Source organism: Peromyscus californicus, unplaced genomic scaffold (genome assembly GCF_007827085.1).
Source record: "Peromyscus californicus insignis strain IS unplaced genomic scaffold, ASM782708v3 Scaffold_15__1_contigs__length_86483966, whole genome shotgun sequence".
NCBI lineage: Eukaryota > Metazoa > Chordata > Mammalia > Rodentia > Cricetidae > Peromyscus > Peromyscus californicus.
The window spans coordinates 63,858,137-63,883,480 of NW_026294447.1; the positions used below are offsets into that span (position 1 = coordinate 63,858,137).

Here is a 25,344-nt window from a genome sequence, read left to right on the forward strand (position 1 = left end):
TAGTATCATATACCTAACCCCAGCAGGTAGAGACAGGAGGACAGGAATTCAAGGTCTACCTCTATGACCTAGTGACTTTGAAAACTACATTAAATTCACTCACTTTTCTTTATATGTATGCATACCTGGGAAGATCCTGGCTGTGGAGCCTGATTCCCTGAATTCTATTCCCAGAATCCACAAGGAGAGAAAGGTTGTCCTTTGACTTCTACCTATGAATCATTACTTGTGTGTGTATGAGCGCATAAACAAAGACAAATAAATAAACATCTCTATTAAAATTTGAAAAAAAATAGTAGGGTCTGGGTTGTAGTTCAATTTGTAGAATGCTGCCTAGCATTCATGAAGCCCTGCTTTAAATCTCTAGCACCACATAAAGTGGAGGAACCCTAGCAATGGGGAAGTGGAGGCAGGAGCATCAGAAGTCAAAGGTCATCCTTGGCTTCATCAGCGGGAGTCTTCCTCTCATGTCTCTGCTTCCATCTTCATTCCATGGGAACCTCTGTCCCCAGTGAATGGCCTGCCCTCATACCCATGTCACATACTCTCATTTTAACAATGTAAACAAAAATGGAATGTCTTATTCAGCATCAGTCTGTCAATTCCAAGGAAAGCTTATGATTTCTTCCACTCTGACCATACACCATTCCATGAACCATTCGAGTTCCAGGGAAATTAGCTACTATTGGCCAGCCATGGTTATATCTATCCTCTTCTAGGAAGGAAGAGGATTTATGACTATCAAACTAGATATGGAATATTTAACAGCCAAATATAAAAATCACACATCACACCACAAACTAATCTTTGGCTTCTTTATAACCATACATTGCTTTCTTCTGTAGTTGTGATTTTTTATTCCTTATTTTTTTATTAAGAGATTTTGTATTTATTTTACATATCAATCACAGATTCCCCTGTCCTTCTGCCTCCCACCCTTCAGGCTTCCCCCCAACTCACCCCTCATTCCCACCTCCTCCAAGGCAAAGTCTCCCATGGACAGTCAGCAGAGCCTGGTACATTCAGTTGAGGCAGGACCAAGCTCCTCCTCCCTGCACCAAGGCTATGCAAAGTGTCTCACCATAGGCACTAAGTGGGACAGGTCCCGATAACACTCCCTGGGGGTCCCCTGAGGCTGTGATTTTTTTTTTTTTTTTTTTTTTTTGGTTTTTCGAGACAGGGTTTCTCTGTGTAGCTTTGCGCCTTTCCTGGTACTCGCTTTGGAGACCAGGCTGGCCTCGAACTCACAGAGATCCGCCTGGCTCTGCCTCCCGAGTGCTGGGATTAAAGGCGTGCGCCACCACCGCCCGGCGAGGCTGTGATTTTTAAGACTGGCTCTACCCAATAATTATCCCATTTACTACTGAAAAAAGACTCATCTTCTACCTAGAGGCAGCCTTACAGAAACCATGATCACCAATTCCAACCCAGGGATCTCTGGTAGTGGTTCTTCATGGTCTGTGATCATTAGAGTGAAGTTTAACTGTCCCTCCTGAACAGTAATATATGCCTGAAACTTCAGTGCTCACATAACTCAACTGCAGGCAAAATGATTTGTTTTTCTGGAGATACTGAACATGTGTCAGAGATTCATTTTATTTGTGCTTCTATGGTCATTAATATTTCTCACAGTGAGGAGTCTTCCATGGTGTCAGATGGATCCAGCTCCAGCACTACCCCCTGGTACTACTGAGTCACTAAAGGATTACCACATGCCAAATCACTGTGCCTAGGAAAAAATAAGCATATTGTTTTTGCCTAGAGCCATCATGTTTTGCAGGGAATAATGGAGTTGACCTGGCCTTGCTGCTTTGAAAGGCACAGGTGAGAGGTTTTCAGGTTACAGTCCTTGGCTCCTGGGGTACTTATGTGCCTTGCAGAGAAATTGAGTCATTCCCTCATTAGGGAAGCTTTCCAGTCACCTGTTTCTCTATTTTCCCTAGAAGACTACAAGCATATAGAAGATGGAAAGGGCAACTGGTCTTAGACATAAATCTTTCATAACTTGTAAACTGGCAAATGTCATTGTGTCTGGAATATACCACTGCATTGATCCTGGAAACAATCATTGTACTCTGCTGTGGGATGGTCTGTATGTCAAATGTGTTGCTGATTGGTCAATCAATAAATCACTGATTGGCAGTGGCCAGGCAGGAAGTATAGGCGGGACTAACAGAGAGGAAAATTGAGAGAACAGGAAGCTGGGAGGGGAGACACTGCCAGCCGCCATCAGGACAAGGAAGATGTAAAGTACCGTTAAGCCACAAGCCACGTGGCAAGGTATAGATTAATAGAAATGGATTAATTTAAGCTGTAAGAACAGTTAGCAAGAAGCCTGCCACGGCCATACAGTTTGTAACCAAAATAAGTCTCTGTGTTTACTTGATCGGGTTTGAGCGGCTGTGGGACTGGCGGGTGAGAGAGATTTGTCCTGACTGTGGGCCAGGCAGAAAAACTCTAGCAACAAATGGCGCCCAACGTGGGGCACGAACCCACGACCCTGAGATTAAGAGTCTCATGCTCTACCGACTGAGCTAGCAACAGTACTCGGATACTGATAAGAGTATAGCAAGTCCAAGAAGAAGCCAAACAGCAGGGTAAAAGAACAGAACAGAGAGAGAACACAGTAGGAATGGCAGAAAGACAAAAATAAAATGAAGAATTAAAATTTGGCCCTCAGAAAAATCTCCTGTGTGTGTATGCAGTTTCCACACCACTTCAGTACCTGAACAGATAAGGACTGGTCCCTTAGTAATTGGCTCCACCAGATTTCAAATTAATTGCTGACTGCTCCAGCAAGTAGAGAGCTCTAGGTGTACCGACAAAATCTGCATCCTAGGAAGTATCAAAGTGGCTAGCCCCAGGTGGTCCAGCCTTACAAACTGCTCCAAATCTGTCTGCAAGCCCCTGACCCAGAAGGTGCTCTAGAGCCTGGTCAGCAAGGGAAACAGTCTGCTCTTCCCAGACTGGGCCAGCATTCCAGCTTCCTTGGGCCCCACTCATCAATGACATTCTAGTGACAGCATGAAACAGTCATAGATAAGATTACATGTCATCCATATCATTTATTTATAATCAAAAAAAGGATGGGGTGTTAGATTTCAACCTGGGAAAAATGGCAGAGGTACCTATTTAATATATCAAAGCAAACACCAGCTGCCAGGTTCTCCCTGCATCCCTCAGTGCCTAGCTGTTACATGCCACCCTTGCAGGCATACCCTACTCTACCCTAAATGTCTCCAGTCAAGGAGTTGGGCTTCCCTGCCCCAGCTGCCCTGCCCTGTATAATCCAACTACTTTAGTTACCTGGTCCTTCTCTTCTCTCCTTTGGGCTGCTGCATCCTGTTCCTCTCTTTCCACCCTACTTTCCATCCTCTCTCTGACATTGATCACTGTAATCTTCATTCTGGACTCTCCAGATGCCCCTGCCTCTGGCTATGCTCTCCACATGTATATAATAAATTTTCTCCTCCACCATACCTGGGAGCAGTCACGTTTCTTTAATTCTTATTTCTTTTTTTTTTCCATTCACCAACAAGTTTCCCCAGTCACCCTCACTTGCCACAGAGTTACACCCTAGGCACCAGTGTTTACAATCAGTGGTTTGTGTCTGTGTTTAGAACAAAGGCCAGAATTCATGAACAAAATGTAATGGAAGTTATCAGGGAAATCAGAAAGACTTGAGACCTTTTGGGGTGTGTGGCCTCACCTCCCTCATGGCTCCACCAATGTGAAATGCTGTCCTAACCAGAACAACACTGAGGCTTTGCCCTGAATGTCCTGAGGGAGAAAAATCACGAATGCTGCGGACCTTCTAAGAATTTCACCCTGGTGACCTGAGCAGAGTCATTTCTGCAATCAGAAGTGATTTTCCACGCGTAGTTCATATTAGACTGTGTGGTGTACATATTTTAAACTGCAGCAAAGCAGAACTGTTTTCACAAACCGTAAATGTAGAGAACATTCTGAGGAGTAGATGGAGCGACACCTGTGACCACATAAACAGCAATCAACAGTTCCTGCTCCTGATCTGTACCGCTCCTCCTCTCCGTGTGCGCTTTGCGCCCCCTGCTGGTTGTGAGCACTGCTGCAGGGAGGTTTGTGTCAGGGTTCTCACTGAAGATCCCTCACAGTGTCTCCAGCACAGTAATAAATGGCGGTGTCTTCGGCTCTTAAGCTGTTCATTTGCAGGTAGAGGCTGCTTTGGGGATCATCTCTTGAGATGGTGAATCTGCCTTTCACAGACTCCACATAGTGTGTTGCATAATTATAACTTTTGGGTTCAATTTGTGCAACCCACTCCGGCCCCTTCCCTGGAGCCTGGCGGACCCAGCTCATCCAGTAGTTACTGAATGTGAATCCAGAGGCCACACAGGAGAGTTTCAGGGATCCCCCAGGCTGCACCAGGCCTCCCCCAGACTCCACCAGCTGCACCTCACACTGGACACCTGAAAAGACAGAGAATCCTGTCAGTAAGCTCTCACAAATGTCCAGTGTCCCTCTCACTCACGTCCAGTATTTCTCCTTGTCTATTAATTACCTTTTAAAAGAACAAGAAGGAAAACCCAGTTCAGTCTCAACTCCATGCTGGAAGTTCTGTGTTCAGTGGTAAACACTGAATGAGAGCCCTTGTTAACCCCGAGTTGGGTTCCTTTGTCAGAGCTGTAGGGTCAGGGCTGGTTTTCATGAGCAGAGGAGAAAATTATTTGCATGTCTTCCTGCTATATCATGAACTTAGGGGCAGGAGCCTTAGAGAAGATGAATAATGATTCAGTTGACTGAGGTGAAGTAAGGACCAAAGTGACATGTATAACATCAAAGTATCAGTTATTTTCCCATTCGTGTACTTTAGTTGGTAGAGTATTTTTTTTTTTTTTTTGCATTCTTGAAGCCCTTTGTTCATTCCCATCGTTGCATGCTAGGCAAGAAGCTGGAGGAGGAGAATCATAGGTTTGAGTTATACTTGGTCTATATGAAACTGTGTGTCAACAGAGAAAGGAGAAGAAAGAAGGAATATAAAGAAGACAGTCATTAAGTATGAATTTATGGTTTTGCATTGAAATAAAAGTTTTCAGCCTTACTATATTGTGCTGTGTAGTTGTAAAAGTTTCTGCTGTGTTTCCATAAATTATTAAATTAATTCATAGGAAATTAAGATAAAAAACTGAAATATAAACATTTAGGAAATGTTATATTAGTCAGGTGGTGTTGGCCTACACCTTTGATTCCAGTGCTTGGGAGACAGAGGCAGGAAGTTTTCTGTGAGTTCCAGGCTAGACAGGTATACAGAGAGAGTTCCAGGACAGGGTCCAAAGCTACATGGAGAAACCCTGTCTCAAAAAAAAAAAAATAATGTTGTATACAATTCAGTAATTAATGAATGCATTCATTAATTGGAATCAACCAAACGTGCTTGAGGCCAAAGCTTAGTGGTACAGTATATCATGCAGAAAGCTTGAAGATTGATCCTCAAGAAAATGAAACAACTATTATATAAATATAAATATCATCTGAGATTATTTTTAATAATGATAAAAGCACATTTTGAAAACTTCTATTTACCATTAGCTCCATCAGGGCTGATCTTCCCCATCTACCATGTAAGTCCTGCTCTTCCCCATCACAAAGATACTGTCAGCTCTTCTGTGACCTTCCTGAGACACGCAGTACACCTATTTCCTTCCATGCCATGTCCTTCTGCTCTCTAGATATTCAAGGACTTGCCTTTCTCTCACTACCAGCCATGTCTACTGTTTTCCACAGAAAAGATCCCCCTGGACCTAGAGAGAGTTGCCTGCCCTGGACCACCAGGTAATCCACCTCCTTCCTCTCCTACAGCCTACTCCCTTCCTGTGACCTCTCTCCTTATGCCATCATATCATCATTGCTCTTTCCTGTGTCTTAGGCAGTCTTCACCATGGTCTTGTTTGTCTGAAGTTCTGTTTAGACATTGTTCTTTCTTAACACATAGGTCTCCTACTCCTCAATGTTCTTACTTCTCAGTGATGCCAGACTGCCCAGCCTTTTCAGAATCTTTCCACCCTATGCCTTCTTTAGCAGAAAAGTGGTCTGGGTTTTCTCCTAGCTCTCAGGGCTATCTAGTATCAGCTTCTCAGCCACCTTAGCAGTGTTAAGAGTGGGTACATGCTTGTGGAGTAGTCCTAAAGTACAAACAGATATTTTTGGTTACTCCAACACAATGTACTCTGCCTGCACGTTATCCAAGCAGAAAGGTAAACACCAAATCAGCTACAAACACTGTGACTTACAATGATGTCCTTCCTTCAAGACACAAATATCTTTTCTGACTGTGTGTGGTAGTATTGTGTTCCCCAAAATATTGTGTACCCTAATAAATTTATCTGGGGTCAGAGAACAGACAGCCACTAGATACAGAGGCTAGAAAATGGTGGCACTCATGCCTTTAATCCTAGCATTCCAGAGATAGAAATCCCTCTGGATCTCTGTGAGTTCAAGGCTGCATTGGAAACAGCCAAGCATGGTGACACACGCCTTTAATCCCAGAAAGCGAGCCTTTAATCCCAGGGAGTGATGGTAGAAAGCAGAAAGGTATATAAGGCATGAGGACCAGAAACTAGAAGCATTTGGCTGGTTAAGCACTTGGCCTGGTTAAGCATTCAGGCTTTTGAGCAGCAATTCAGCTGAGAGCCATTCAGATTTGAGGACACAGAGGCTTCCAGTCTGAGGAAACAAGATCAGCTAAGAAGTTGGCCAGGTGAGGTTAGCTGTGGCTTGTTCTGTCTCTCTGATCTTCCAGTGTTCACCTCAATAACTGGCCTCAGGTTTAATTTTGTTAATGAGACTCTTTAAGATTCATGCTACAACTGTGTTTTAAAAACATGTCTTTATACCCTCAGGTGAAAGCTCTAATTCTCTCATTAATGAAGCTTGCGTTTTTAATTACAGATGGAGACTATTACAGAGATCCATATCAGGTAAACATACAGAGAACAGGTGACCCTGGAATGGTCAACTACCCCGATACATCTTCAATGTAAATCCTACACTGAAGGTTCAGGGAAAGACCTGAGGAGAAGACAGAAAGATTGTACGGTCTAGAGGACCAGGATGCCACTGTGAGATGGTATTTTCTGTGCAAAACACAGATGCTGCACCCATGAAATCTTCTCAATATTGATGCCTAAACTTGACCTCCTTATTATAGGAGGAAACCTGTCGGTTCCTCACCCCTCAATGAGGAACTACTTGTAATTAATGACTGCTGAGGGAGGGAGAATCATTTTTTCTTCAAGGACAAGCTCCCTTATAGGATATTCAATTCCAAGTTTACTGCTCTAAACACATGTGCATATACATAACCATAATCTGGCTCAGTATATTACAAACACACACACATACACACACACACACACACACACACACACACACACACACACACACAGAGAGAGAGAGAGAGAGAGAGAGAGAGAGAGAGAGAGAGAGAGAGAGAGAGAGAGAGAGAGAGAGAGAGAGATATTTATTAAGTTGAAGAACTTAAGAATTTGGGAGGGAGTGAGAGTTGGACATGGGAGGAATTTGAGTGGGTATATTGATGTGTACAGTACTTGGGTTAAGAAAATTCTCAAAAATTATTTTATTTGAAAGGCTACAAGGAAATCTCATACACAACTCCGTGGTAAGTGATGTGTGTTCAGTGCTGAACACTGAATGGGGAAACTGGAATATCCCAGGGCTGGTCGGGGGAGGCTTTGTTTGCATTTCCTGATGCTGTATAATGAGTTTTATAGTGAAAGTATTAGACATCTGATTGCTTAGAGCAAACAAAAGAGAGAAACATGAGTTATTTGGAAAAAATTAAATAATTACCTATTATTTAGTTCATATTTTTGATATAATTAAATGTTTTATATCATTGTGCCTTTTACCACACATTCCCCTTTTTCTTATTTGCTCCACAGAGGTCATTATGACAAATTTTCAATAATTTTAGAAGGACTAACAAAGTTTTTGAATCCTGATATTAAATTGAAGGTATTTGTTTCAAGTGTGTAACTTAGTGTAGATTCATATAAAATAACTTGTTTGTGATACTCAGTATTGAAAAACAATGATATGTAAATTCTTTAGAGTATTATTTTCCTGTAAAAAAACTTCTAAAATTTAAACAATTTTATATTTATTATCAGTCTGGTGTGGGCTGTGTTGAGTGTAGCACTCCTGTATGTCAAGTCACTATTTTTCAACATTTTCAAAGTTATAAAGGAACCAAGTCTGTGAGTTCCAAAAAGTGGAGAGAAATATAGAGCCTCCATCCTAGGGCTTTGCTCTGATGTCGTCTCCAGTCCTGCATCCTCCCTATGGCAGGACACGCTATACTGATGGGGGTAAAACTCAGCATGAAAAGACTTGAAATTGCTTCTCCATGATACAAGATTGTCAGGCTCTAGTTTCCCAACTGATGAATTGGTTCTTCTATGTGATGAAGTGTCTTCACGGTGACTTAAGAAGGCCTTTGAATTATGTCATTTCCGTTTCTGTAGCATTCCCAGGTGAGTGACATAGATTCTAGGAATTACCTGAATTTCTCCATGTCAGATCTTGATTCCTTCTAGAGAAGGCTTATAACTGCCGTAGGAGATGGTCTTCTAGTCCTCATATGTGTTTAAATGAGAGTAAAAAGCTTTGAGTAGAGTCAGGAAACAGCCTTTATGGCTCCTCTGCACTTGCTCCCCAGACTCTGTGTAACTAATTATTTTGGATTTCTCTTTTTGCTGACTCATGGCAAAAGTATTTAACAACACTATTGACTATATGAACTTGATGTCATTTGAAAATCATAATATACAATATTGGACCGTGTCCCTCTGTGTTTACTTTGCCAGCACATGGTCTCCAATTGATTAATCTCACTCCCACGTAGGGATTGCTCTGAAATGTTTGTAGACAGTTTTATAATCTCTCAGCAATTCTGTACAGGACAGGAAGGTTGTCCCGGGAACCTTGTGTTACTGTGATGCATCAGGGCAGCCATATCATGGAATTCTATGAAGGATGGAACCTTTGTCTCTCCTTGAGACATCCAGCCTGTCCTATTGGAAGTCAGCCCTTTGAAACCTGCATGGGTCCACCTAGTTCAAATCTAACAGAAACCAAACATTCACATCACTCTTAGTCTTTCTATTGATGGTTCCCCAAAATTCACAGATAAGGGAGCCCCTCTTTCCTTTCTATCCTCCCTCTGTGGTTTATATTTGAACAAGAAAGCTCATGATGGTGTTGACACTTTACGTTGCACAGAGCACAATGAAAGAGCACTAGGACTTAGAAGATAAGAAATTTCTGTCCACCTTTACCTGGTGGTAGCAAAATTTCCTGAGTAAATTGGGCAGAGGATAAGGAAGGATAATGAACATCTGTGAGAATAAATTCCAGGAGAAAATAGAAAATTAAATGTAATGGATGGAAAACAGACATCTCAAACAACTCTCAAAATGAAAGTGTTCATGTATTTGAGAAAAGCCAGGTCAGATGGGAAACTAATTGGAATTTGTAGTCACAGGGTTTTGTTTCCACAGCTTGTTGGGTTTGATCTGAGTTTAAAAAAAAATCTTTAAACCAGAGAATCCCACTTTGTTATTGTTGTTATTGTTGTTTTAATCAAAAAGGTTGTAGCAAGCTATCAATGGCAGAATTATATCTTTTCTTGCCATTCATCCTTTGTATAGCCCAAGTGTGTGTTCTCCTAAATGAATGCAAAACCAAACAATACCAAAAAAGCATATGTAGACATAAATGATTAGATTCAGACATGTTAAAGTTATAACAGAACCAAAAATCAAGGGAAATCATAGGTTGCCCTTGCTGCCTCTAAGAAAAAATTAAACTATCTGGATGGAATTCGTGTACTATGTACTGATGTCTATTCATTGTCAATCAGTGTCAATCTAGAACTTGTGACAAAGACAATACAGTTTTAGGAAACAGAGGAATGATCACCCAGTGCTCTTGATGACATGAAGAAGGCTCTTAGATTCCAACTGGAATCACACTGCTTTGGCCCAATGTTATTGAAGTAGGAGTCTAGCTTGTTGCCAAAGTAGCAACTTCTACACCCTGAGAACTCCACACCATGACTTCCAGCTCCATCTCTAATTCTGAAATAATAAGGAATTTAATTGAGACTACCAAAAGCAGTTCAGAATTAGACTTAGCTATAAATAAATATATAAAATGACATTTATATGAATGGAAAGTGACCACTTACAAATCTATGGAGAGAACTTTCAACAAAGTATTTGATATGTCAGGTAAATCAAATTGAATTTTGAAAGGGGATTTTGTTTGTGCTGATATTGTTGATTGACTTGTATTTTACTGGCCAAAATGATATTATAGTTTATACACAACTACTCCAGCAACATTCCTAGTCTCTTACATATCTGATATTTCATACATCATGTAATTATACATATCTGATTTATATAATATATTATAATATATTACCATGTATATGTATATATATATGATAATGTGTTGCCACAGCTTTTCTTTTCTTTATTGATGAAGGGTCATGTCAATATCTTTGGTCACTGAGAAAGATCTGGTCAAGTTATGGTGTACTCTAGGGGCATTCTGAATCAGCCTCACTTTACTTCTAGCAGTCCTTTTGAAAAGTTTACAGAGACTCTATAAGACTGTGAAGTGGATTGGACCAAGAGTTGAGTGACTCTTCTCCGACCCAGAGAGTCCTGCCTCAAGGACCTAGGCCCTGGGATACAGCCAGTCCCCAGGAACCCCCACCCATCTCTGCCCCTGTTGCCTGTCAGCAGGGAAAACTCCAGTTGCCAGGCTCGCCCACCAAAACCCCCTATCAGACCCTGCAATCTACAGGACGCATGCCCTACCCCAATACCTATCCCCATGTTATACCAGTGGCTTCCTGAGACACAGAATCTGCCTGCTCTCATTGGACCAAGAGTTGCTGACCAGCAGGGAAGACTCCTGGGTGCAGTCTCTCCACCAAAACCCTACATTGAACCCACTGATTTACAAGACCCATGTCCTGCCCCAATATCCATTCCCCTGCATCACCAGTGGCTTCCTGAGACACAGAATCCACAAGCTCTGACTGGACCAAGAGCCCTGATAAGACCAAGAGTGGCTCCCTGAGCCACAGAACCAGCCAGCTTGGATTGGACTAAGAGCAGCTCCCTGAGATACAGAATCTGCCAGCTCCAATTAGACTAAGAGCTAAGTTTGGACCCAGAGTGGCCCCCTGAGACACAGACACAGCAAGCACAGACTGGTCCAATAACAGCTCTCTCAGACACAGGCACCTCTTGCATCTATTGGAGGAACAGGTGGGTAGATGCCAGTGCAAAAATACATACAACATCATAAAGAGCAATATGGCATCACCAGAACCTAGCCCTTATACAACAGCAAGACCTGAACATCATAATGTAGAAGAAGCAGAAGAAAGTGACCTTAAAAATAACTTCAAGAAAATGTTAGAGGCATCTAAAGAGGAAATGAAAAATTTCCTTAAAGAAATCAAGGAAAAGACAAACAAAAAAATGGAAAAAAATCAATGAATCCCTTTTAAAAAAAGCCAAGAAAACCATGAAAAAGCAATTAAACATGAGAAGGAAGCAGTTCAAGACTGAAAAGTGGCATAGAAACAATGAAGAAAACACAAACAGAGGGAATGCTGGAAATAGAAAATCTGAGTAAATGAACATGAAACACAGGTGCAAGCATAACCAACACAATACAAGAGATGGAAGTGGAAATGTCTGGTATAGAGAATACAATAGAGGAAATAGATTCGTCAGTCAAAGAAAACACCAAAGCCAAAACAGTCACAACATAAAATGTCCAGGAAATCTGGGACACCATGAAAAGGCCAAACCTAAGAATAATAGGGATAGAAGAAGAAGAAGAATACCAACTCAAAAGCACGGAAAATATACTTAACAAAATAATAGAAGAAAACTTTCCCAAAATAAAGAAGGAAATACCTATGAAAATACAAGAAGCTTATAGAATACCAAATAGACTAGACCACCTCCAAAATATCCCCTCACCACATGATAATGAAACCAATAAATATACAGAATAAAGAAAGAATATTAAGAGAAGCAAAGGAAAAAGGCCAAGTAACTTATAAAGGCAGACACATCAGAAAACACTCGCCTTCTCAATGGAGACTCTGAAAGACAGAAGGTCCTGGACAGATATAATGCAGATACTAAGAGACCATGGATGCCAGCCTAGACTAATATACCCAGCAAAACTTTCAATCACCATAGACGGAGTAAATAAGACATTCCAAGATAAAACCAGATTGAAACAATACCTATCCACCTATCTACAAATCCAGCCCTACAGAAAGCACTAGAAGGAAAATATGAACTTAATGATACACCCATGAAGACACAGGCAATAGATAACACACCAGCAGTAAATCCCAAAGAAGAGAAATATACATACACTGCCACCAAAAAATAACAGAAATTAACAACCACTGGTCATTAATTTCCCTTAATATCAATGGACACAATTCACCTATAAAAAGACACAGGCTTACAGAATGGATATGAAATCAGGACCTATCCTTCTGCTGCATACCAGAAACACACCTCAACTTCAAAGACAGATACTACCTCAGAGAAAAAGGATGGAAAAAGACTTTCCAATCAAATGGACTTAAGAAGCAAGTTGGTGTAGCTATCCTAATATCCAATGAAATAAACTTCAAACTAAAATCAATCAAAAGAGATTAAGAAGGACATTACATACTCATCACAGGGAAGATCCACCAAGATGAAGTTTCAATTCTGAACATGGATGCACCAAATACAAAGGCACCCACATATGCAAAAGAATTATTACTAAAGCTTAAATCACACATCAAATCCCACACACTAATAATGGGAGACTTCAACACCCACTTTCTCCACTGTACAGATCTGCCAGACTGAAACTTAACAGAGGAATAAGGGACATAACAGATGTTATGACTCAAATGGACTAAATAGATAGCTACAGAACATTCCACCCTAACAAAAAAGAATATACCTGTTGGTGAAATTATTAAGGCCACTCCACGTAGTTAAAAGGAAGAGTTATTTAGTAGGTAACTTACAAATGAAGGGATAGGTAGGTCGCGGGGTCTGGGGAAGGTGTATCGCAGTCCAGTGGTGTTTTCTAGAGCTCTGCTCAGTCAATCTCCACCTTCCAGGGTCCAGGAACAGAAATAGAGCTGGCCCATCCCGATCTCAGGTCTCCAGGGTCCTCCCTTGGCCCTACCTGTAGGCGTGAAAAATTGCCGAAGCCTCAATGGGGGTTGGACTTCCAGATTAAAGCTGGAATGGCTACCCACTACATCTCCCTCTTTTTGTCTAAATAAGAAGGTTCTAACCTAATACAAGACTATATACAAAGGCATGGTTATCAAATATTGTCCAGGAATAATGAGGGATAATGACCTAGATAATATGGAACTACAACAGATGTGAACAATATTAAGCAAGAAACACATACTAAAGTCCAGAGAAGTATAGACCATAGGTAAAATGGCATGTTACAAAGATCATTCCAAAAGGTGTCCTATCCTAAGGAACCCGAATCTAATACTTAATATGTTCTATCTATGATTATATATATATATATATATATATATATATATATATATATATATATATATACTAAGTTGTAACTATAACTGCTAGTCTTCAATCCCATCAAAGACCTGAGAAGGAATATAAAGATACCTGAGAAATGGTAGATGGATGCAAGAAACTTTCGGGAATCTTGCAAGAGTAGACAGAGACAGCTGGCAGCCTGGACAATCACCTAATGTTTCTCAGCATTGTTGGTGCATTCAAATTGGCTACAGGCCTAGAGTATCTGACAGACCATTTTCAGAAACAGGAATTCTGAAAGACCATCTTACCCTGTCTTGGCAGAGTACAGTGGTCGCTTTCCTTGTGCCCCGCTTGTCCAGAAAGGACAGCATTGCATTTGTACTGTCAGTAGTCGAGGCAAGGGCAGTTCTTTTCCCAGTAGGCCATTTTGTGCCAAGAAGACAAACTTCCAAATGGAAATGTCTTACTTAGAAGCCCAACATTCTCTCAGGATCAAATTGGTGCTGCCAGGAGCAATTGTGTCTCACGTCAACAGAATTCTAAGTTATTTAATGCCATATTCTCTAGGTCTATGAATTGTTTGAAGATTACCTGTCCATCTGAGCTATGTATCTGTAAATCTGGATAACCTAACTAACGTAACTATAGAGATGACAAGCATAGGTGACTATACATCTATAAGTCTTATCTACCGAAATAACCTACGGACTAAGGCTTCACATAAACAAGGTAAACAGTCTATAAGCAAATGTACGGTAAAGAACAATGACTTCAAAATTGTGACAAGACACAAGATATTTATAACAGAGGTAGGAATATGTAGTGCAATATGCAATATGACAATAATCTTAAATATATATCAATATACCAAATATCCTAAACAGAAGTAGAACATACACAAAGTATGACAGATATAAATTTACATTTGTATCAATATACAAATATTTCAAATCAGAGTAGAAATATATGTACATTATAACAAATATAGTTCTGTATTTGTATCAATATACAAATTATCTTAAACAGGAATATAAAATAGTTTACATTTGTATCAACATATAAGAATCATAACAGTGCAAATTATCTAAGGCTGCTATTTTACGAAATTTGTTTACTAGTATATACCATAATCTACCATAATATTTTATACCTATCCATTCTATTTCTTCTTTTCTCTTTTTTTTAGGAGAGTACTGAGTCTAATATTTTCTTTCACCCCCAACTCTATAACCATCATCCATAACCCTGAGAATTATGAAACCTAAGGGAGAAGGGGTGTCATTTTCTTAGAATTGCTTCCTGCTATTTAAGGGGTGATGATATCTCTGTTGGGTACTGTGTGAAAGCTCAGATAGTTAAATCTCAGTTAGACTAACTGTAGGTTCTGCAGCAAGTTTTAGCATAATGGGTAAGATTGTCTGAAATTCTGGCAAGAAGTGTAGTATGATGATGATTACCATGGTATCATTCTGGAGTTGTTATTGGGGCCCCATCTTCCTTCTGGAGACTTCAGAGATTGCTATTGGAAAAACTTATTTTTTATCAAAATGGAAAGTTTGCATTTAAAGAGGACAAAACATGTAAGAAGGGATTCTGAGAAATCAAGAGTAAGCATGGAGAGAATTAGAATCTTGAAGACAATGCTCCCTTTTTATTGGTTTCCTTCTGTCCCACACCAGAAGGCCCTTCTGATATGGGACTGAAGACTCTCTCAACCTTTTCTTTTAGCAATATGCTTGGGTTTAGAGAAGGAGTGAGTCAATTCAAATCTCCAAAGCCAGCTTGGCTTATAGTTGAATTGGAACCACAACTTTTTTAGATTGATAGAGATATAGATGTTAGACAGTGAGATTTTACCCTGTGTAGATTGGTAGCAATAGATTCTTTCTTTCTGCTGTAAACATCCGGATATCCAAGGCCTTATGATTTCTGGAAGATGGGTATTTCCATTATCCTGGAAAGACAAAAACAGAACCCTACCCCAACCTTTGATTATTAAATTTTTCTTGCAACATGTAGAGATGTCACATTGGTGGATGATCTTTTACTTCTCCTCATCAAGGGGTTTTTCCTGTTTGAATTGATTTTTTATTAATTTTGTTGGTATCCATAGCTTTTCTTCTCCTGCAGAAACAAAAGCAAAACTTCCCCAATGTAGAACATATCCATGTTTCCATTCTGAGGTCAGCACATCCTTGAAATAAACCGGTTGGTTTAGCTCAGTAGTTTTGTCTGTCATCCAATGTCTCTCTGCAGCAGTTATTCCTTTCTCCTCAGCATTGAGAAAATTCAAGGTTAATAAAGCACTATGCAATCTATTTCTAGGAGTCATTGTTACCTGTTGCTGTTCATTTAGCATATCCTTTAAAGTTCAATTAGATCTTTCTATGACTGCTGGGCCTGTGGAATTGTGTGGTATGTCTGTAACATGCTTTATATTGTAATAAGCAAAGAATTGTCTCATTTTATTGAAGACATATGCTGCGGCATTGTCTGTCTTAATTTGTACAGGTATTCCCATGATGGCTATAACTTCTAATAGGTGTGTAATCACAGAATCAGCCTTTTTAGAACTCATAGGAGTTGCCCATTGAAGTCCTGAATAGATGTCAATGGTATGATGTACATACTTTAATCTTCCAAATTCTGCAAATGAAACACATCCATCTGCCAAATTTCATTTCTTTGTATACCTTTTGTATTGCTCCCTGCAAGTCATGGGTTTTGGTTATAGATGGAACAAGTAGGACATTTTTTCACAATATCCTTAGCCTGTTACCAAGTGATGGAGAAATCCTTCTTCAAAACTTCGCTATTTACATGGTATTTCTTATGAAATTCTGAGACTGCTAGCACATTACCTATTAGTAACTGATCAATCTCATCGTTACCTTGTGATAGAGGTCCTGGCAGACCTGTATGGGATCTGATATGTGTTATATATACGATGTTCCTTTTTCTGATGATTTCCTGCAATTGTATGAATAATGAAGTTAATTCTGTATTATCAGGAATAAATTCAGCAGTTTCAATATGTAAAACAATTCTCTCTGCATATTGAGAGTCAGTGACTATATTGAGGGGTTCTGTGAAGTCCATCAGTACCATAAGAATGGCATACAGTTCTACCCTTTGTACAGAGTTGTATGGACTTTGTACTACTTTACTTAAGTCTCCTGATTTATATCCTGCTTTCCCTGATTTATTTGCATCAATATAGAATGTGAGGACTCCAGAAATTGGCTTTTGTTGTACAATGTGAGGAAGGACCCATTCAGTCTTCTTTATGAATTCTATTCTCTTGCTTTTGGGATAGTGGTTGTTAATCTCTCCCAAAAAGTTGCTGCAGGCTCTCTGCCAGTATTCATTATCATTCTATAGTGATGAAATTTCCTCATTAGTTAAAGGTACTACAATTTCTGCTGGGTCCATTCCTGTCAACTGGCAAAGTCTTAATTTACCTTTTTGAATCAAATCAGAGGTCTTTTTTATATAAGTCTTTACTTTCTTTTTTTTTAGGTTTTTTTGAGACAGGGTTTCTCTGTGTAGCTTTGCGCCTTTCCTGGATCTTGCTCTGTAGACCAGGCTGGCCTCGAACTCACAAAGATCCGCCTGCCTCTGCCTCCCAAGTGCTGGGATTAAAGGCGTGCGCCACCACCGCCCGGCAAGTCTTTAATTTCTTATTTGGTTTACTTGGTAGGAATATCCATTCCAATATAATATCTTTCCTCTGCATCAAAATACCTGTGGGGGAATGTCTGGAGGGGAATATGACAAGAATGCATTTAAGTTCTGGATCCACACAATCCACATGTGCTTCTCGAATTGTCTTTTCTACTAGAGCCAATTACTTCTCAGCTTTGGCTGATAATTCTCTTGGACTATTTAATTCTTTGTCCCCTTCAAGAGTATTAGCCAAATTTTGTAGTCCATCTTTCGGTATTCCCATGATACCCAGTAAGTTGGAAATGCTTCCTAATAACTTTTGAAAATCATTAAGAGTCTTCAATCGATTTCTCCTTAGTTGTACCTTTTGGGGTCTAATTTTTGTAGCTCTATCTTATATCCTAAGTAATTATTAGAATCTCCTCTTTGTACTTTTTCAGGAGCAATTTACAGTCCCCAGTGAGTCAAAACTTTTTTTTACTTCTTCAAACATGCTTTCTAATGTATCTAACTTTGGATCATCTAATAGGTTATCATCCATTTAGTGATAAATTATGGATTGTGGAAACTTTACACAAATTATCTCCAATGGTTTCTGCACAAAGTATTGACACAAAGTAGGGCTGTTTGACATTCCCTGTGGGAGGACCTTCCATTGATATCTCTTGACTGGCTGAGAATTGTTATAATTAGGTACTGTGAAGGCAAATTTTTCTCTATCATTTTCTTGTAAGGGTATGGTAAAGAAACAGTCTTTTAAGTCACTAACTATTTTAGGCCATTCTTTGGGTAGCAGAGAGGGCAAGGGCATCCCAGTCTGTAGGGAGCCCATCAGCTGAATTACTTTATTAATAGCTCTCAGATCTGTCAACATTCTCCAATTACCAGACTTTTTGTTTTAATAACAAATACAGGAAAATTCCAAGGGCTGTTAGATTCTTCAATGTCTTGAGCATTTAACTGCTCTTGAACCAGCTGTTCTAAAGTTTGTAGCTCCTCTTTTGTCAAAGGCCATTGTCCAACCCGACAGGTTTATTAGTTAGCCATTTTAAAGGTAAGGCAGTTGGTACTTCTGAGAGTTCAGTATCAGTTGTGCTCTGTTTGTATAAAGCCTGAATGTTTGGTGACTGTTTTTTATAGCATATTATGATATTCCTAGAAACATACATTGGTCTGTGTTCCTTTTCTGAGAGTGTAGGAATTTTAATCTGGGTATTCCACTGTTGTAACTGATCTCGGCCCCAAAGATTTACTATTACATTTGCTACATATGGCTTCAGGCTTCCTCTCTGTCCTTCTGGCCCTATGCATTCAACCCATCTCGAACTCTGTTTTATCTGAGATAGGGTGCCAATCCCTAAGAGTTGGACATCTGCCTCTTGAAGAGGCCAATTCGGATGCCATGATTTTGGGGTAATTATAGTCACATCTGCACCTGTGTCTACCAGGCCCTCCAGAACCAGGCCATTAATTCGAATTCTAAGCTTTGGTCTTTGTTCATTTATGCAAGTCTGCCAAAATATTTGTTTTATAGTGTTCTTTGTAAACTGTGATCCATTTATCAGAGCTGTTTTATCATCCATTGCAGTATCAGTTATTACATTAGGCATTGGTTTATTCAGTTGTCCTGGAGAGGAATTTCTTCTGGCCCCACGTTGGGTGCCAGATATTGGTGAAATTATTAAGGCCACGCCACATAATTAAAAGGAAGATTTATTTAGTGGGTAACTTACAAATGAAGGGACAGGTAGGTCGCGGGATCTGGGGAAGGTGTATTTGCAGTTCAGCGGTGGGTGTTCTCTTGAGCTCTGCTTGGTCAACCTCCACCTTCCAGGGTCCAGGAACAGAGAGAGAGCTGGCCTATCCCAATCTCAGGTCTCCAGGGTCCTCCCTTGGCCCTGCCTTGTAGGCGTGACAGTTGCCAAAGCCTCAATGGGGGTTGGAACTTCCAGATTAAAGCTGGAATGGCTAATCACTACATATACCTTCTTTTCAGCACCCCTTGAACTTTCTCTAAAATTGACCACAAATTCAGTCACAAAGCAAATCTCAACAGATACAAAAAAAAAAATTAGAATAACCTCCCATATTCTATTGAACCACCATGGCTCAAAGTTAGATTTCAACAACAATAAAAATTACAGAAAGCCTACAATCTCATGTAAACTGCATAATGCTCCACTGAACCACCAATGAATTAAGCAAGCAGGCAAGAAAGAAATCAAACACTTTCTAGAATTCAATTAAAATAAATGTACTACATACCCAAACTTATGGGACACTATGAAAGCAGTGCTAAGAGAAATTTATAGCACTAAATGCCCACATAAAGAAGTTGGAGAAATCTCACACTAGTGACTTAACAGCACACCTGAAAGCTCTAGAACAAAAAGAAGCAAAGTCACCCAGAAGGAATAATGCCAGGAAATAATCAAATTGAGTGCTGAAATCAATAAAATAGAAACAAAGAGAACAATACAAAGAATCAATGAAACAAAGTGTTGGTTCTTTGTCAAAATCAACAAGATAGACAAGGCCTTATCCAAACTAACCAAAAGGCAGAGAGAGAGACAGAGAGAGACAGAGACAGAGAGAGAGAGAGAGAGATAGAGAGAGAGAGAGAGAGAGAGAGAAAGAGAGAGAGAAAGAGAGATAATCCAAATTAAGAAAATCAGATATGAAAAGGGAGACAGAATAACAGACAATGAAGCAATCCAGAGAATCATCAGGTCATACTTCAAACAGCTGTACACCACAAAATTGGAAAATCTAAAAGAAATGGAAAATTTTCTGGATAGATACCACATGCCAAAGTTAAATCAAGACCAGATAAACAATTTAAATAGACCAATAACCCCTAAGGAAATAAAAACAGTCATTAAAAGTCTCCTAACCCAAAAAAACTCAGGACCAAATGATTTCAATGCAGAATTCTACTAGTATTTCAAAGAAGAGTTAATACCAATACTCTTCAAATTTTTCCACACAATAGAAACAGAAGGAACTTTACCAAACTCCTTTTATGAGGCTACAGTTACTCTGATACTTAAACCACACAAAGATGCAACAAAAAAAAGAGAGTTAATGACCAATCTCTCTCATGAACGTTGATGTAAAAATACTCAATAAAATGTTGGCAATCTGAATCCAAGAAAACATCAAAAAAATTATCTGCTTTGATCAAGTAGTCTTCATCCCACGGATGCAAGAATGGTTCAACATACTAAAATCAGTCAATGTAGTACACCATATAAACAAACTGAAAGAAAAAAACCACATGATCATTTCATCAGATGCTGAAAAGGCCTTTGACAAAATCCACCACCCCTTCATGATAAAGACCTTGGAGAGATCATGAATGCAAGGAACATACCTAAACATAATAAAGGCAATTTACTGCAAGCCAACAGCCAACATTAAATTAAATGGAGAGAAACTCAAAGCAATTCCACTAAAATCAGGAACAAGACGCTATCCACTCTCCCCATATTTATTCAATATAGTACTTGAAGTTCTAGCTAGAGCAATAAGACAACAAAAGGAGATCAAGGGGATACAAATTGGAAAGTAGGAAGTCAAACTTTCACTATTTGCAGATGATATGTTATAATACATAAGTGACCCCAAAAATTCTACCCGGAAACAAATACAGATGATAAACACCTTCAGTAATGTGACAGGATACAAGATTAACTAAAAAAAATCAGTAGCCCTCTGATATACAAAGAATAAACAGACTGAGAAAGAAATTGGAGAAATATCACTCTTTACAATAGGCACAAATAAAATAAAATACCTTGGGGTAACTCTGACTAAGCGAGTGAAAGACCTGTATGACATGAACTTTCAGTTTCTGAAGAAAGAAATTGAAGAAGATATCAGAAAATGGAAAGACCTCCCATGCTCATAGATAGGTAGGATTAACATAGTAAAAATGGCAATCTTACTAAAAACAATCTACAGATTCAATGCAATCCCCATCAAAATCCTAATACAATTCTTCACAGACCTGGAACGAACAATACTCAACTCAAATGGAAAAACAAAAAACCCAGGATAGCTAAAAGAATCCTGTACAATAAAGCAACCTCTGGAGGCATTACGATCCCTGACTTCAAGCTCTACTATAGAGCTACAGTAATAAAAACAACTTGGTACTGGCATAAAAACCGACATGTGGGCCAATGGAATTGAACTGAAGACCTCAACATTAATCTACACATGTATGAACATATGATTTTCGGCAAAGAAGACAAAAACCATACAATGGAAAAAAGAAAGCATCTTCAACAAATGGTGCTGGCATGTGGATGTGAACATGTAGAAGACTGCAAATAGATCCATATCTGTCACCATGCACTAAACTTAAATCCAAGTGGATCAAAGACCTGAACAAAATTCCAGTTACACTGAACCTGATAGAAGAGAAAGTAGGAAGTAGTCTTGAACACATTGGCACCGGAGAGCACTTCCTAAATATAACAGCAGTAGCACAGACACCGAGAGCAACAATTAATAAATGGGACCTCCTGAAACTGAGAAGCTTTTGTGGAATAAAGGACATGGTCAATAAGACAAAATGACAGCCTACAGAATGGAAAAAGATCTTCACCAACTCCATATCTGACAGAGGGCTGATCCCCAGAATATATAAAGAACTCAAGAAACTAGACATCAAAATACCTAACAGTCCAATTTAAAAACAGTCTATAGAGCTAAACAGAGAATTATATCAACAGAAGAATCTCAAATGGCCGAAAGGACATTTAAGGAATTGCTCAACATCCTTAGTCATCAGGGAAATGCAAATCAAAACAACTATGAGATACCATCTTACACTTGTCAGAATGGCTAAGACCAAAAGCAATGCAGACAACTTATGTTGGAAAGGATGTGGAGCAAGGGGTACACTCCTCCACTGTTTGTGGGAATACATACTAGTGCAGCCACTTTGGAAATCAGTGTGGCAGTTTATCAGAAAACTGGGAATCAATCTTCCTCAAGACCCAGATATGCCACTCTTGGGCATATACCCAAGGAAAGCTCAGTCATAACACAAGGACACATGCTTGTAATAGCCAGAACTTGGCAACAACCTAGATGTACCTCAACTGAAGAATGCATAAAGAAAATGTGGTACATATACACAATGGAGCACTACTCAGCAGAGAAAAACAATGACATGATGAAATTTGCAGGCAAGAGGATAGAACTAGAAAATATCATCCTGAGTGAGGTAACCCAGACTCAGAAGGACAAACATGGTATATACCCACTCATAAGTGGATACTAGGTGTTAAGCAAATGAAAACTAAACAACAGTCCACTATCCCAGAGAAGCTATCTACAAAGGAAGGAAGACCCAAAGTGGGAAACATGGATCACCCTGAGAAGGGAAAATAGATGAGATTTCCATGAATATACTAGGGATGAGTTGTAGGCAATGGAGTGTAGGGGGTAGGGGATGAGAACATAAGGAATAGGGACAGTTGAGCTGGAACTGGGATGGATTGGGAAAGCAATGAAAGAGATACCATGATGGAAGGAGATACCATGGGGATAGAGAGAAACCCTGTGCTAGGGAAATTGCCAGGAATTCTCAAGGATGGCCCCAGATTGGACTACTAGAAATAGTGGAAAGGGTACCTGAACTGAACTGGCTTACCCCACTAATCAGATCGATGAATACCCTACCTGTCATCACAGAGCTTTTCTCCAGTGACTGATGGAAACAGATGCAAAGATCCACAGCCAAACACCAGGCAGAGCTCTAGAAGTCTAGCCAAGGAGACAGAAGAGGGATTCTATGAGCAAGTGCATGAAGATCATGATGGGGAAACCTGCAGAGACGACCAAACCAAACTAGTGGGAACTCATGAAAGTTGGATCAAGAGTTGTGGAGTCTGCATGGGACTGGACTAGCCCCTCTGCATGCTGAGACAGTTATGTAGCTTGATCTGCTTGGGGGCCCCCCCCTGGTGGTATGATCAGCATCCATCACTGGTGCATGAGCAGTCTTTTTGGAGCCAACTACCTATGACGGGACACCTTGTGCAGCCTTGAGGCAGGTGGAGGAGATTTGACCTGCCTCTACTGAATGTGTCTCCCGATAGGAGACCTTGCCTTCTTGTGGGGGATACTGGGGGATGTTTTAGGAGGGGGAGGCTGGGGGGCAGGAGTAGGGAAGAGCAGGATCTTTGATTGGTGTGTAAAATGAATCAAATATTTTCTTAAATAAAAATAGAAGAAATAAACGACTGTGTAATAACAAAGGACACTCAGAATGATGATATTTGAGCAAGTCTCCAGGCTAATCTTTTGTCATCTCAGTCCCAGGGCAGCTTCCTGCTCCCCCAAGGTTTCTGACACACTCAGGATGTGGTTGCAACACTGTGTCTCTTGCACAGTAATAGACCGCAGAGTCCTCAGAGGTCAGGCTGCTGAGCTGCATGAAGGCTGTGCTGGAGGATTTGTCTACAGTCAGTGTGGCCTTGGCCTTGAACTTCTGATTGTAGTTAGTACCACCACTTCCAGGATAAATATTTCCAATCCACTCCAAACCCTGTCCAGGCCTCTGCTTCACCCAGTTAATATAGTAGTCAGTAAAGGTGTAGCCTGAAGCCTTGCAGGACAACTTCACTGAGGAACCAGGTTTCCCCAGCTCAGGACCAGACTGCTGCAGCTGGACCTGGGAGTGGATGCCTGTGGAGAGAAAGGCAGAGTGGATGTCATTGTCACCTCAGTCCCTGCTCCTTATTCAGGCTTGTAACTGGAAAGTCCCTTACCTGTAGTTACTGACAGGAGGAAAAGGATGATCCTGCTCCATCCCATGGTGAGGACCTGTGTGCTCAGCTACTGTGGAGAGGACACTGATCATATGTTGGTGTTTGGTGTGGACATCTCTGTATTTACCAGTATAGACTCACATGATTTGCATATTTATGAGGCAGGGTACTTCTTATATAAGGACCTAGTCCAGATGGAGAAGGTTGCAAAGTAAACCTGGGTCAGGCAGCAGGACGCTGAGATCCAAATCCTCATCCTGTCTGAGGAAGTATCTTTCCCCAACACCTGTGCAGACCCTGTTTGAATCACTTCAAGGCCTAATCTCTCAATTTAAAAATAAATTTCGAACCTGAGACATTTGGTCCACTTTGGGCCAAAATTGATTTTTAGGTGGTGGTTGTGATGAGGATAATAGTGTCTGGAAATTCTAAAACTCCTAAATTAGGAGCACTTGTAAACTTCTTTCATATGCAACATATTAATATTTGCTTTTCCATCAGGTTGCAGGTGTGTATTTCTTGGCTTTATTTTTGAATTCTTTCTTGTCTCTTTATTTACATTCTACATAGAGATAAAAAGGTTATGGAGTTGAGTGGTAGCGAGGTGGGGAGGTAGGAACGATGAGGCTGGAGCTGGGCAGGAAAACCATGGCCAGAATATATTGAATAAAAAATATTTTTCACAAAATCAAAAATAAATAAATAAATCTTAATAAAATAAATTAGAAAATAAAAATCTGTGCACTGTTGAACAAAGAATTTTTACTATGTTTGGCCATGGAGACTTCCCATATCAACTGCAGCAGGTGTTGTTCCACTAATAGACTTTAGGAAGGGAGTCCACAGAGGCTATGGAGTCCCCTCCACTCGTCATGTCATTTCCTCCTATTGACTATTGGTTCAAATGTGCCCCCTGCTGGTCCTGAACTTCTCTGCGTGTTGGTATGGCTTGTTTTATACAGAAGTTTTTTGTTTGGTTTTTTTTTTTTGGTTGTTTGTTTTTTTGTTTGTTTTGTTTTTAACAAAGAAAACTGAAGTGTTTATCTAAATATTCTTTACCAATAAAAAATCGGAAGTCAGATGTTGGTATAAGAACCTGAAAGATCAGAGAAGCCGGGGAACAACTAACAGTAACTTCCTACCTCTTCTGTTCCTTCTTCCAAAAGGGCTGAGATCCTCTCTCAGCCTCACCTTATTACTTCCTGTCCTCTATCTGTCCACAGTGCTCCAAACTTCTATGGTCAATTTTGGTCAGCTAGTGG

At 40.0% G+C, this 25,344-nt stretch overlaps 2 gene segments (V, D, J or C); both read right to left on the bottom strand.

Annotated features, from left to right (window-relative positions):
* Nucleotides 1-4,113: 4,113 nt before the first annotated feature.
* LOC128110400 (immunoglobulin heavy variable 3-7-like) lies at nucleotides 4,114-4,601 on the bottom strand. The segment is given in 2 exon segments: nucleotides 4,114-4,448; nucleotides 4,541-4,601. Coding segments are annotated over 2 exon segments (381 nt in total).
* Nucleotides 4,602-23,668: 19,067 nt separating this feature from the next.
* LOC128111031 (Ig heavy chain V region 3-like) lies at nucleotides 23,669-24,163 on the bottom strand. The segment is given in 2 exon segments: nucleotides 23,669-23,999; nucleotides 24,083-24,163. Coding segments are annotated over 2 exon segments (377 nt in total).
* Nucleotides 24,164-25,344: the final 1,181 nt, after the last annotated feature.